This window comes from Acanthochromis polyacanthus, chromosome 19, assembly GCF_021347895.1.
Source record: "Acanthochromis polyacanthus isolate Apoly-LR-REF ecotype Palm Island chromosome 19, KAUST_Apoly_ChrSc, whole genome shotgun sequence".
Lineage (NCBI taxonomy): Eukaryota > Metazoa > Chordata > Actinopteri > Pomacentridae > Acanthochromis > Acanthochromis polyacanthus.
In genome coordinates this window covers 21,114,250-21,128,343 of record NC_067131.1, presented here as the reverse complement: position 1 = coordinate 21,128,343, position 14,094 = coordinate 21,114,250, and the positions used below count along the sequence as shown (strand labels likewise).

General features: G+C 39.1%; 1 protein-coding gene across 1 annotated transcript in view; it reads left to right on the top strand.

Moving 5' to 3' along the window:
- cacna1g (calcium channel, voltage-dependent, T type, alpha 1G subunit) overlaps positions 1-14,094 on the top strand; it is a 695,215-nt gene that overhangs the window by 616,975 nt on the left and 64,146 nt on the right. The window contains 2 exon segments of the mRNA XM_051939241.1: positions 12,991-13,023; positions 13,026-13,141. Coding sequence (XP_051795201.1) covers positions 12,991-13,023; positions 13,026-13,141 — 149 coding nt within the window.

The following is a 14,094-nucleotide window of genomic DNA, read 5'->3' as shown; positions in this document are numbered from 1 at the left end:
GAAAAAAATCACCGATTGATACACACTTTTGTTTAAACATGAAACATATTAGAACAGCTGAAATGAGCGGACAACAGGCCAGACAAATCACTATGATGGAAACTGTAGCATCTAGATCCGTTAGAGCACTGAAAGAATGAGGTAAATTAGATTAATTACTCCACCAAAGAACACAAGAACACAGCGGAGTTATGTGACAATCAGCGTGTGTGAATCCTTCCTCTGTTACCCACATCACTCAGGGATTTGAATGAAATTTTCAGGGTCGGTCAGAAATGACACAAGGACCAAATGATTAGACTTCGGCAGTGATACTGCTTAAAGTTTGGATCAACGGATTTGTTAAGGATTCATAGCGGCACGGCGTCTGATAGCAGCACAGTAACCATGGCAACAAGTGAACGCTACCTCAGCGGCCTGGTGACGGTCACATGATTTTGATCCTCCAACAAATCTACCACACATGACACAAGGAACAACTGATTAAATTGTGGGGGTGTTTCTGAGTCCCATCAATTCCCGTCGCCCGCTACATATTTAGGTCACGTCATACTAAACCAGTATCTGGCTGCTGCTAATGTCCCACCATGGTGTGCCAACTTTTGAGGAAATGGATTGGAACGTTAAATAATTAATTTCGGAATAAATATTGTCAATTACAGTGTTGAAACATGTTCTACAAGCTGGAAAAAATGCAGCTTTTTAGCAAATGTCACTGTCTCCCGCAATTTCATCACAACAAATAAGCTTAAAATATCGCAACTTTTATCGCAATTTTTTAGAAAAGCTGCCGCGAATTCAGGCATTTTCGACCGCAACAATCACGAAAAACGGCCGCGAAATCCTGGAGGGACCGTTTATTGCACATAGTGTGTTAGTTTATGTGTGCAGTGGGGGAAATGGATTGTACAGCTTTGGGATAAAAACTGTTTTTCAGTTTGGAAGTTGGAGTTTTTATGTTTATGTACCTCTTACCTGAAGGAAGCGGAACAAACAGTCCATTTCCTAGGTGTACGGAGCCCCCGAAGGGAGATGGAGAAAAAAAACCCAGGAAGAATCCCGAGAAACTTTCTCGGGATCTTGCAATAACTTTTGCGAGATCTTGCAAAAATTCCTCTTCGGTAAAGTTGGAAAGATATTCATAGATTCGGACTTCCGGCATCAGTAACTCATGAGATATACATCGTTAAAAAATAACTGACGCCTCTTTCAAGGCATAAGCTGGACAATGTGCTACAAAGGCCAGTTTTATCAAAAGTCGCTGTCTTTCCAGCAGCAGAAATAACATTGGTGTCAATGCGGAGCCAGCTGTGCGACGAGTGCAGAGGGACCGTCTGCAAATTGCAAAATCTCTGCAACAGCGAAGAGAGACACTAAATAAATATTCAATAACTTAACTCTTATGCATTATGCAACTGACTTGTGCTGGTCATACTACAATTCTTGATTTGATAATAAATATGTTTTTTTCATAATTTTAAGGAATTTTTATTATTTCTTTATTATTATTCTGTTAGTAATGCAATTCAGTAATTTCACTCTTATGTACCAAGACGATCCCAGTGGCATGTAATCAGAGCTTTGATCAGCAGGAGAAAACCTCGGAGACAAAGAAAGCTGCCCTTGAAGCCCAGAATGCACTGCAAAATCCCTAGAGCCATCAACTGGCTCCTGCTGGTCATACTCTTGATTTGATATTGAATATGAAATCTGAATTTTAAAGAATTTTTATTATTTTATTATTATTTTAGTAGGAATAAAATTCAATAACTTCACTCTTATGTACCATAATGTCACCAAAATCACTGGAGCCATCAATTGGCTCCTGCTGGTCAGACTACAACTCTTGGTTTGACATTAAATATGCTTTTCATAATTTTAATGATTTGATTATTACTTTAATTATTGTTTTATTAATAATAAAATTCAGTAACTTCACTTTTATGTGCTGCAGAAAGATTACACTCTGTCTAACCATTAATTGGTTCCTGTTGATCATACTACAACTCTTGATTTGATATTTAACTATTTTTCATGATATTAAGGATTTTTTATTAGTAATGAAGTTGTTACATAGCTCAAATATTTTTTGTTGTAACAGAGAAATGTGCTCATCCATTTTTTTGGTAGATTTTGGAACATTAATAACTGAAAATATCAAAATTTTATTTTATTTGGGTTGTTTATTGCCATGTGAAGTTATGCACACTATTTAGTGTGCATGCCTGTTTGTGAAGTTTAAGGATTGTGAGTAAATTAGTTTTGATGGCACTTGTCTTGATGCATGTGGTACTATATTTTTAGATCCATAGTGCACCATCCAAATACATGATACTGAATCGCAATGGAACTTGGAATCCTCACCAAAGAGAGTATCAGATAACATCAATATACCAAACTAAACTGTTCTGATTGTCTCCTCAAGTACTGATGATTGGAAAGAAAGACAATAAGATGCCTTCTTACAAGGATGCAGCATTAATTGATTAATTTAAACCATAATATTAAACCGCTGATAATATTTTCCAAGTTAAGGAATGTATGGACAATATTTGGAAGAAAAAACCTGAAGGTATGATCAGCAGGACCCCACTGATGGTTGGATGGAGTTATTTTTTCTGCAGTCTATAAGAGTGAAGTGATTGAATTTTATTTACAATAAAAATTCCTTAAAATTCTGATTTTTTTTATTTTGTATCAAACCAAGAGTTGTAGTCTGACCAGCAGGAGCCAATTCATGGCTCCAATGACTTTGGTGACATTACAGTACATAAGAGTGAAGTTATTGAACATTTATTTAGTGTTTCTCTTCGCTGTTGCAGCGGTTTTGCAATTTGCAGACGGTCACTGTGCACACCTCCTACAGCTGGCTCCACATTGACACCAATGTTATTTCTGCTGCTGGAAAGACAGCGACTTTTGATAAAACTGACCTTGTAGCACATTGTCCAGCTTAAAACGATTTGAAAAAGGCGTCGGTTATGTTTTAACAACGTATATCTCATGAGTTACTGATGCTGGAAGTCCGAATCTGTGAATATCTTTCCAACTTTACCGAAGTGAAACTTTTGCAAGATCTCGCAAAAGTTATTGCAAGATCCCGAGAAACTTTTGCGAGATCCCGAGAAAGTTTCTCGGGATTCTTCCTGGGTTTTTTTTATCCATGTCTCTTCTGGGGTTCGGTACAGTTCTTTATTGCACATAGTACGTTAGTTTGCGTGTGCAGGGGAGTAAATAGATTGTACAGCTTTGGGATAAAAACAGTTTTTCAGTCTGGAAGTTAGATTTTTTATGTTTATGGACTGCTTACCTGAAGGAAGCGAAACAAACAGTCCATTTCCTAGGTGGGTGGGGTTGGTGGTGATACCTTGGGCCTTCCAGGGCCTTCCAGTCCAGGTCTGGAAGAGGACTTCCCACAATCCCCTGTGCTGTTTTCACCATCTGGGCGAAGTCCTTTCTGTCCTCAGCTGTGCAGCTGCCATACTACACTGTTGCACTGAGACAGAGGATGGTTTAGATCTGTAGATCGTAGTGTCTGCTGCTGTTCAAGTCCTAAGGCTGTACTTGTCCACAGCAGCCCTTCAGCTAGCAATTAGCCTGCTAACATGCATTAAAATACGTAATTTAGTAGTATCATCTTCACCCCAACTAAAAATCATGCTTTCGATGAAAGTTTAGTCTTTCATAGTGTTAGTCACATGTCTTGTGCTTGGTCCAGTTTAGGAAATATTGTAGTGTGGGTTAAATATCACATCATGAAGCTTGTCCTCCATTTTCTTGGGGTGGTGAGTCCCATCCAATGTCAAATAATGGTTGTTTGGCTGAAAAGGAGCGAGAGGTGTTAAGCAATACAATAAATGGCAAAGATATGTTGACTCAAAATTTATTTGTCAAACATCACATTTTCTGGTTGAATATGCATAATTCGGAATACTATTGAGCTGTATTGGAATGAACTTGTTGTGAGACATGACTCTGGGTACCATCTATGTCAATATCAGATTTCATAGCAATCCATCTAGTAGCTTTAGAAACATCTCACTGAAATCAAAAGTGTGATGGATCCAGAAAAGTAACAGGTCATTTTGGAATGTGGTAGTGAAAACAAAACCTGAACTGAAGAAGGAAACACGGACAATGAAATGAAACACTCGTTTTGAGTAAAGATGCAGAGTTACTAAAAAAAATGATGCTCTCGATAGTATGCAAAGTATATGTTCCATAAAAATGACATGGAAGTTGAGCTTTTGTTAGGCCTGTTCCTGAAGTTATAGATAGTTAAAAATGAAAAGCAGAAAAGAAACAGTGTAATAAGACTGATTGTGTAACACAATCAGATTGTGATATCAAAATGAATAAAGATAATAAGAGTGTAAGTTCATTCTTACGAACAGTTACACACATTAACGAAATCTAGACAGTATTTCTGATTAATGTTATCTTCATTGAAAACACTGCTTTTCTTTCAAAATAAGGACATTTACAAATGGACCCCAACTTTTGAAGGGTAGTATAATGTACAAAGGATCTTTTACAAATAAGCTGTCATTTATTAAAATATCTGCCTTCTTTCTCATTTCAAGTTTTCTTTTCAGTGTAGAATTTTATTTTCAGTGGCAAAATTAACTCCCACTTCATAAAATGTGAGCCTCACGTGGCAGTGAGTGAAAAGCCAGGGTTTACAAAAGTCAGAGGTATTGTCTGCACTGTGAATGACATCCATCAGAAGATAAAAACAGTGGTCAGAAACATGAAGCAAGTAGTTTAGGTGTCTTCTGCAACCTGGGCCACGTTCTTGGCCTTCAGCACCAGCATGGCTGCCGCGTTGGCCACTGCTTTGGCCAGATTCATGAGGATGTCCTGGAACCTCTCATCTGCTCATTCCTTTGTACCTTTACTTTTCCCCACAACTTTCTGCGACACCAGATGTTCAGATGCATTTGGAGGTCACTAATGAAATGATTGTAATCGTATTCTAAATAATGCCCAGTGTGTCATCCTCTATGCTCTCTCAGTGGTTCAATATATGTTATTTTCCGACTGTCAAGATTGAGGACATCTGCATTTGTGGTTAGAAATAGATTTGATGTGGGAGATGTCAAGCTGTCTTAAAATGCGTTCCCAATTTTCATGCTTGACAAGAAGGATTAGATTTTACAAAGTGAAGCAGTCAGGAGGATTTACTGCAGCTACTTTGCGTGGTTTATAGCTGTGTGGCAGAAGTGTAGACCAGACAGAGGAGAAATTATGGCATCTAATTGCAAGTCAGTGAACAAATTAAAAGCCTTTACTAAGATATTGAAAACACTGACTTCTTGGGTTTGTGTGTAGTTAGACAGAGATTGTGTTAACTTGTTGCTCTGGATGTAAACATGGATTCAAACTACAGCAGCCAAGGTTCCAAGACTGTGTCATTACGCTGTTAAGATTCCCATCGATTTGTATTTGTTTCTCTGTTCTCCCTGTTACTCCGCCCTCCACTCACTGTCCAATCGCTTGCCTTCACCATTCAGTACCCCATTTCAATTGGTCCATCCTACTCAAGTATGACTCAGAAAGGTGTGTCAGTCTACCATGTGAACCAGCACAATGTGTGTTAGTGTGTCTGCATTAAAGAGTGTGTGCTGTCGTGCACTGTCACTTTTGAATGATGTCATGTTTTCTTATTTCTTCACCTCTTTTCTTCTGGACTCCTCAATTTTGCTCTGCTGTTCATCCTTTCTCTCCCTCGTTTGGGTTTAAATCTTGTTTTTTTCATTGTATTTGTCTTTTTTCTTCTCCTGTATTTCTGTTTCTTTCTCTCATCTTTCATATTTAAGTGAGACAGCAGAGCATTCGGGAGCATCCATTAAATATAGTTTGTATTGTTTCACAGTAACTGTTTATCTTTTACAGTGTTTTTTTTTTTTTTTGACTCAGGTTTGCTGGTTCTAAAAATTGGACTCCCATATCTTGAGAATGAAGTCGACACAATTTTTCCTGGCAGACACTGAATCTCAAGGTTTACTACTGAACCATTCACCATGAAGGACAGGGACATAAAAGCAGCCACCGCAACCACCCAAACTACTGCTTCAGAATCGAAATTAAATGTTTCTCACTGGCATTTCATCATTTGCATCCAGATCTATAACCTTATACTGCAATGTTGCTGCTTTTACGTCCTGTGCCCTTCTCTTCCTCTCACAGTCATTCTCTTTGTCATCCAGATCCAAAACTTTAAGTCTATTTCAGTCCCCACATCTCATCCATTTACCCCTATCCACACCTGTTACCCTAATATTCCAATCAGCTGTGAAAAGTCTTGCAGAACTACTACATCCACAGAGTCTTGAGATACATTCCAGCGAAAGGCAGCAGCCATTGCGCCAATGAATCAACAGTCATAGCAGTGTCTGGTATCGTTTCAAGATTCATTGTTGGGCCTCCTTTTCATCAGACTAGCTGGCACAAACATCCTTTTCCACTCCACAACCAGTCTAGAACCCTCACATGATCACCAACATTCTGGACAGCTGTAGGTCCTCTGTGTTCCAGACCCACAATCCACATATCCAATTCAACCCAACCTGCCCTCACCAAACAGTCACAGGACACCATAGTGCTGTGCTGTAACTGTTTTTACTCATTGGTCCAACAACCAAGGACCCTTACTGTGTCTGTATTTCCCAAAAAATGACCGCCTCGGAAATGTATGCATTATGTTTTTTGAGCGTGGCCACGTCCAAAAGCAACTTCTAGGCTGATTCCTCAGCTCTCAATGTTCATCTCCAGCAAAGACGGTGGCGAGAGTGGAGAGTAAGTGTTCTTGGAGTGAAGCGTGAGTGAAATGGAGGGCAGAAGAGGAGAAAATGATGGCTCTTGGAGTTGTTTTTGGACAGGGAATGTCTTATGTATTCAAATTTTTCTAACTGTTTTTCTTCTTGTCTGTCAGACCCTGGGACAGATTTTCAGCAGGGATTTTAGATCTCCTTAAAATCAGTGAAGTCATTCAGTAAACCAGAATGTCCGCAGGATGTGGCTGTTATGGCTCAGTTAGGGTGCCGGTTTCGGTGTCTACAGGAAATATTTCAGGAGTGGACCATCTGTCTGGCCTCAGTTTTTTGGAGTCACTTATCATTGTTTTTTGTCTTGTACATACAGCTCTTTTTGCTGTGGAAGCAGCTGCTTTTTGACTTAATTACTGAAAAACCACAAACCAGACTTACTGTAAAATGTCTACATTTGTAAAATGTAGAAACTCATACTTTCCCTTAGTTTCAGCTCTACGTTCTCACTTAACCTCTAAAATGTGAGAAAAAGTAACATATGCAGTTAGTGTCAGATGCAGTGTGGCATTAAAAGACAACCTTTTGCCATCTCCTGGGATGAGTTATTTAAATGTCATACATAATACTAAGATAAATAATGTTTTCATCAACTCTGCAGCCCTTCTGCAAATAATATTTGCAGAAAAATACAGTCCTAACAGTGTGCAAAATTTTTGGCATCTACATCACCAGAAAAACCCAATATCATTCTGTAGCAGGACAATAAACACAAATGTACATTACCATTGAAAAGTTTGAGGTCACTTAGAAATGCCATTATTTTTTGAAAGAAAAGCAGTTTTTTTCGATGAAGATAGCAATAAATTCATCAGAAATACAGTCTAGACATAGTTAATGTGGTAAATGATTATTCTAGCTGGAAACAGATGATTTTTAATGGAATATCTGCATAGGGGTACAAACCCCATTTCCAGCAAACACCAAACGTGTGTTCTAATGGTACATTGTGTTTGCTAATGGTGTTGAAAGGCTAAATGATGACTTAGAAAACCCTTGTGCAATTATGTTAGCAAATTAATAAAAGTGTGAGGTTTGATGGAAACAAGAATTGGCTGGGTGACTGACATTTCATTCATTTGCATCCAGATCTATAACCTTTATGCTGCAATGTTGCTGCTTTTACGTCCTGTGCTCTTCTCTTCCTCTCACAGTCATTCTCTTTGTCATCCAGGATTCAAGCTTTAAAGTCTGTTTCAGTCCCCACATCTCATCCATAACCCCTGTCTACATCAGTCCACACCTCTTACCCTAACATTCCAATCAGCTGTAAAAGTCTTGCAGAACTACCACATCCACAGAGCCTTCAGACACCTTCAGAGGAGATCCAGCGAAGCAGCAGCCATTGCACCAATGAATCAAAGTCATAGCAGCATTTGGTATTTCTAAGTGACTCCAAACTTTTGAACAGTAGAAAGTATTAATGGATCATCTTTGCGACGTATGTCCCATTCAGCACAGCACATCTGGTGGACATTGGCAATAAAAGTATCAGAGGATAAAGTGCAAAACATTTTGAGCATCTGTTTAGTTGGGACCCAACAAGGACAACCTGGTTTGTCTTTGTGGTCACCTGCATTGAAAGAATAAGCATTTATTCCGTTTAGGTGCAAATAACAAAATACCATTTGCAGACTAACACCTGCATGTATTGCAGTTCTTTAAACAAAGACAATGAGATTTAAGTCCCACTGAGAAGATTGTCCTGAAGGTATATTAATTAACCACGGAAGTGGTGTCACATGCGAGGCTGGAAATGCAGCGAGCAGATGTTGTGACCTTCACAGAGAGGCTGGTCATGACCCCTCTTTGCATTTGCACTCATCCTTTCAAAATGATATCAAAGCTTAGAGAAGAGGCTACACCTGCCACATCAGTGAAGGACATGAGACTAAAAGGGCAGAGCGGAGACAGAGCTTGCCAAAGTGGGAGAATGGGGGCTAAATCATTTCCTCATTCTTCCTCTGAATATTTCACAACCTCGCTGAAAAAAATCATCCCATGTCAGCTTGACTGAAAGTCAGAGCAGCAAAAAAAAAAAAAACTCCATTTGTCATTGAGAGTAGCTTTCTTCTTTTCTCTGTGAAGGAGAAAAGAGCAGTGAAATAAGAGCAGGAGAGTCAGGGCAACCGGTGTAATTTGACTTCCTAAACTTTCACCTTTTCTTGTCTCACTTATTCACTTTCTGCTCCTCTAGAGACTACATATTTGAGTTTTAGCCAAAGGTTTCTGTCTCTTTTTCTTTTCATTCTTCTCCCTTATCCCCGTATCTCTTGTTCAGCCTTGGCCTCTCTTCACCCCCATAGTATTAACGGCGATGCTTACTTCCTTCCTCAGATTACTTTTTTCTGGGAAACTAAAGTTCGAAGTGGCAAACTAACTTAAGCTTTCACTTTTTTGTGCTGTGATTGAATGTGTTTCACTCTATAGGTAGGTGTCTGTAAATGGAACAGCAGATTTGACAGACTATTCAGAGAAAACCACAACTGCATCTTCTGCAGCATATTTAAATAAATGAGGGAGTGTAAGGATGAAGCAATACAGTAAGACCGCTGTTATGTGTGTGTCTGTCTGTCTCAGCTCACCATGCACCTGCAAACAGTAAGTAGAGCAGAGAAAATAATGTTTGATCTTCCAAAGATGATGGAGGATCTCATAAATATGAACTCCCAGTCAGGGAACCAAGCTGTTGCATCCCACCAGGGCAACATCTAACTGCTCCAATTCAAAGACATATGCCCAGACTTATCCAAGATGCTTTAAATCTGCTTTATCACTGTCTACTAAGCGGCCATCTGTTCAGCCACCCAAAAGTTAGTCTCATTTATAAAAAGCAGCTGACAAGATGAAGAAATGTTGGTGCAGAGACAATTGCAAGGTCCTGAGGCGTTAAAAAGCAAAGCAGGTGACAGAGTATGTCAGCCTTGTTTCAGAACATTTATTTGAAAAACCAGGCTATGCACAACCAGGAGCCACATTATTTCACTTTCAGGCACACACTTCTCTGTAGGTGTTCAGCAGTAGTCAGACTCCACCACTGGCTGCCCTGTGGTTCGCCTGTACCAGTGTTCTGGTTCATCTCCCCTGTAGTCAATATCAATAATTACCAGGCAGGCACAGTATTAACTCTCAGCAAAAATCACTCTGAACACAAATATGGAACAATTAACTCGAAGGCACTCAGCAGAGCGCAAACATCTGCCAACCTCAACAACTCTCCAACCTTGTTATTTACCTCAACAGCAGTGAAACAAAATAAATCAGGTCCACTTTCGGGAAGGTTGATGCTAGAGGAAAGGCCTAATTCCTTCATACTGTAAATCATTTGAAGTTCATTCAGCCTAGAGACATAGGTTCCCTGCTGCATTAAAATGTCAGAACCGTACTTAAATTGACTGATTAGTTCATGGTCACATTATGGGTTGTTAAAGATGCAAGACTAGCTGATCTTTATGAAACAAGTTCAATTAACTCAAGATATTTAGTTGAAGCAACTAGCCACATAGGCAGTGGTTACAGAGAGACTTGTTTCCTATTTACATTTTCAAAGTTTACAGAAATTCTCCTTAATGCAACATTGAGAACTTCCTTTGCTGTTGAAGCCAGAGTCAGTACAAGGACAATCTGTGAGGCTGCTGATGAATACAGTGAGATAAATGATAGTTCTATGAATGGAGTGACTGAATCCAACATTTGCCATTATTAGAACTGTTTGATTATTATGAAATGAAACATCCATAACGTCATAAACATTTATCATGCATATGCTCAACAAGTTTCCACTACGTCAGTTTCACAAACTACATTAAATAAGAATCTTTTAGGGTTTTAACTCTCTAAACAATGCATTCTGGGAAGTCTGCTTATATGCTGGTTTTATGTTGTATAAAACTAATTTAATAAGTTTAGTGAAGTCAATTTATTCAATGTTCCTTATTTAACTACTATTTTCAAGTCAATGTCCCAAGTCATAGGAATTTCTGTTTTTCAGTTGGTCTGAAACTAAAAATTTGACATTTTAAGCTAGCGAACAAGGAATCACCAAAACTCATACATTTAAATAATTAAACTAGAAAGATTCAGTTCATTTGAATACATATTTATGGTGTTTACAATAAATAATTACCATGAGAGCATCTTCCTGTTTGCACTGTCAGTACCAGCAGCACAGTATTAACTCTCCATGATTATCTTAATAAATTGTTTGTTTGGCCAGTACAACAACAAACAAAAACACTGACAGGCATCATTCCATTCTACTATTTCTAGCTTCTATTTTTACGTATTTATTTTGTTTTGCCTTTTGTTGATAGACACAGTAGAGAGGCAGACAGGAAAGCAGGGAGAAGACATTCAATAAAGGGCTGGGAGCTGGAATCAAACCCAGGTTGATGCATCTATGAGTCACTCGCTCAACCAGTTGAGCTCTCTGTACGCCCTTTAACTCCTATTTTTCACACAAACAGTGCTCACACTAGTTAATTCCAGTCACTACATTTGTTCAGTGTACCTGCACTTAAATTCCGAGTTTCTTGCACAGAACTTTTACATTAAAAACCTCAAAGAGTTCAGACAGCATATCCTCTCCCTTTTGACAGTTACTTAATTTGAAGCATTAGCAGAAGTGTTAAATTTCACTTTCACTAAATGAATACTGGATCAAAGAATGTTTTGTTAAGGTAACTGATGAATGAAAATAGTATTTCTGCTGCGGAGGAGGAGCTGTTGCAGATTGATGTGTTTGACCACATCACCTTATAATATGGGTAATTTTATTCACCACAGTATATTTGATGTAGCCTTTATTTTGTTTGAATATATGATTTTTTTTTTTTGAATAATGGTCGTGATTTATTTGAATTGTTCTTGTTTTTATTTAGATAGAAACATAAATAATATTAATGTGGTGTCTGCAGGTCAGCCAGTGCTGGTTTTCGACTGCGACTGCTATTAATACACAACTGAAATGCGAATATATATTCTATTTACGTGAAATCCTTTACTGCAGTTGCTGAACACATCACAGAATGCATTACGGATATTCTCTGCTCCACATTTGTAATAACTCTGCACCTGGTAGGGTTTATCTCAAGAGATAAATTTCAATCCCAAAAGATGCAAATATATATTTAACATCAGGTATGGGTGGCTAAATTTACTCTGTTAATCGGCTCTGCTTGCTCAGCTCTCCTGTCCTTATTCCCTGATTTATGAGTGGTTCAATAGGGAACCCACTTGGCACAAACCACGCGTTGAACACACACATACAGTATACACACACCTGGGAATCAGCTGCTGCAACAGCAGCACACCTGTGCTAACTGGGCAGATAGGGAGTGCTCACAGCACTCAAAGGACTTTTAACTTTGTGTGTGTGCGTGATTCCCTTTCCCTTGTCTGACCTCTAGTCTCTCCTTCACTGATGGAGTGATATGTGATCGATGGTGCGAGCTTCCTCTCTCCTCCTCATCCAAACTTCCAAACCATCCATCCATTCTTTATGGAAGGCAGGGAAGAGGCGAGGAACCAAGTGATGGATGAGTATGGAAAACTTTCCCACTGTGTTATGTTCTTCTCCTGAGAGGAGGGGAGTGAAAGAGATGAAGAGAGGCTAAGTCACATGATGACCAGAGAGATGAAGGGAGACGTGGCCACATCTCCAGACTGAAATATCCTGATAGCAGCCTCCTCCATGGAACCACTGACAAACACTGAGCAATGCTATTTATATCTCATCATGCTCGCTGAGAGGGGAGTTAATTTAAGTAACTGTTGATTTGATTAGTCATGACTGCAGCCCAATGCATAGGCATGCTTGGCTGGACTTTCCCTTTCTCTCTGACCATTATCCGACCTACCTTGTGTAATCTCTTCACATCTCTTTACATTCTCTCACATTCCTAATGCGAGCCAACCATCATGAGTGACTTCATTATTTCTATCATGTTCCACTAACAACTATTCTTTCAGAGAGGTTTCCGTGACTCCAGTCCTCAATATTTGCAGGTGCACTGTACGGTTTCCCAGTATATTTCTTGATGTCTCACTTTTTGAATGCCACCCTTCCCTTCCTCCTCCTCCTCCTCCTCCACCTCCACTACCACCACCTCCTTACCCCCGCTCCTTGTACCCCCAACCTCCCACCATTTCCCACTTCCAACAGAAGCTCAGAGTAAGCCCTACTACTCCGATTACTCCCCACTCGCCTGCTCATCCACAAGATGTGCACCAGTCACTACCTGGACCTGTTCATCACCATTGTAATAGGCCTCAACGTCATCACCATGTCCATGGAGCACTACCAGCAACCTCAGGTCAGGAGTGGGTTGGGGGGGGGGGGGGGGGGCTTTGCTTCAAATATCAATACCTGGTGCCTCAAGGTACCTCTGAAAACAGACTTGGCTTGAATATTCTTAGAGTTTGTCTTCAGCCAGCACTGGTCAGTCATTACAAATGCATATCAGCAGCTACACAGATTTCAGAGTTAAATTGCCTTGTATGATATATAATAATGTACAACATGGTGTCTTGGAGTCAAAGGCATTTTAATCTTGCCGCAAATAAAATTTAGGAGAAAAACTTGAATTCTACGAAACATTTTAGAATGTTCTGGAATGAGAATGAACAAATTTAAATGAATATTGGCTCATTTTCATGCCACAAAAACTGAAAATTAGCTGTTTAAGCCTTCATTCTAAAATATATATGACTCTGCATTGGCCATTTAAAATGAACACCATTGGAATATTAGTTTAATCTTCCTGGAACACCAACTTTATAGCTGCAGGAGAGCTCAAGAGACAGTGTCAGTTATACAAGCTGTTCCAACAATAATAAAATACTACTACTACTAATAAAAGTAACCTTTAAAAACTGTCGTATTAGATTTTTAAACAAGGAGGGGAGAGGGATCAGAAAATCACAATGAGAAAAGAAATGAAAGCTTGATACAAATTTTAAAAGCCTGGTGAGAAAGCCAGTGGTGAACTATAAAAGGGAGGTCGAAACAATAAATAAAAGATCATTGCACAGTCACCGAAATAGAGAAATGCTTTAAACTGTAGAATTTGAAGATATCCTGGGGTACCACAAATCTCAGCCATCTGGTTCACTCAAAAGGTAATTATATGTATCCTAAGTATCCCTGAGGTCTAGTACGGATACTTAGGATTTATAGCCCAAATTGTAATCGCCATAAGGCGGCTATGACATCTGGAATTTTTCCTTTAATCATTTTGAAATATTTCATATCACTTTATGTATCATA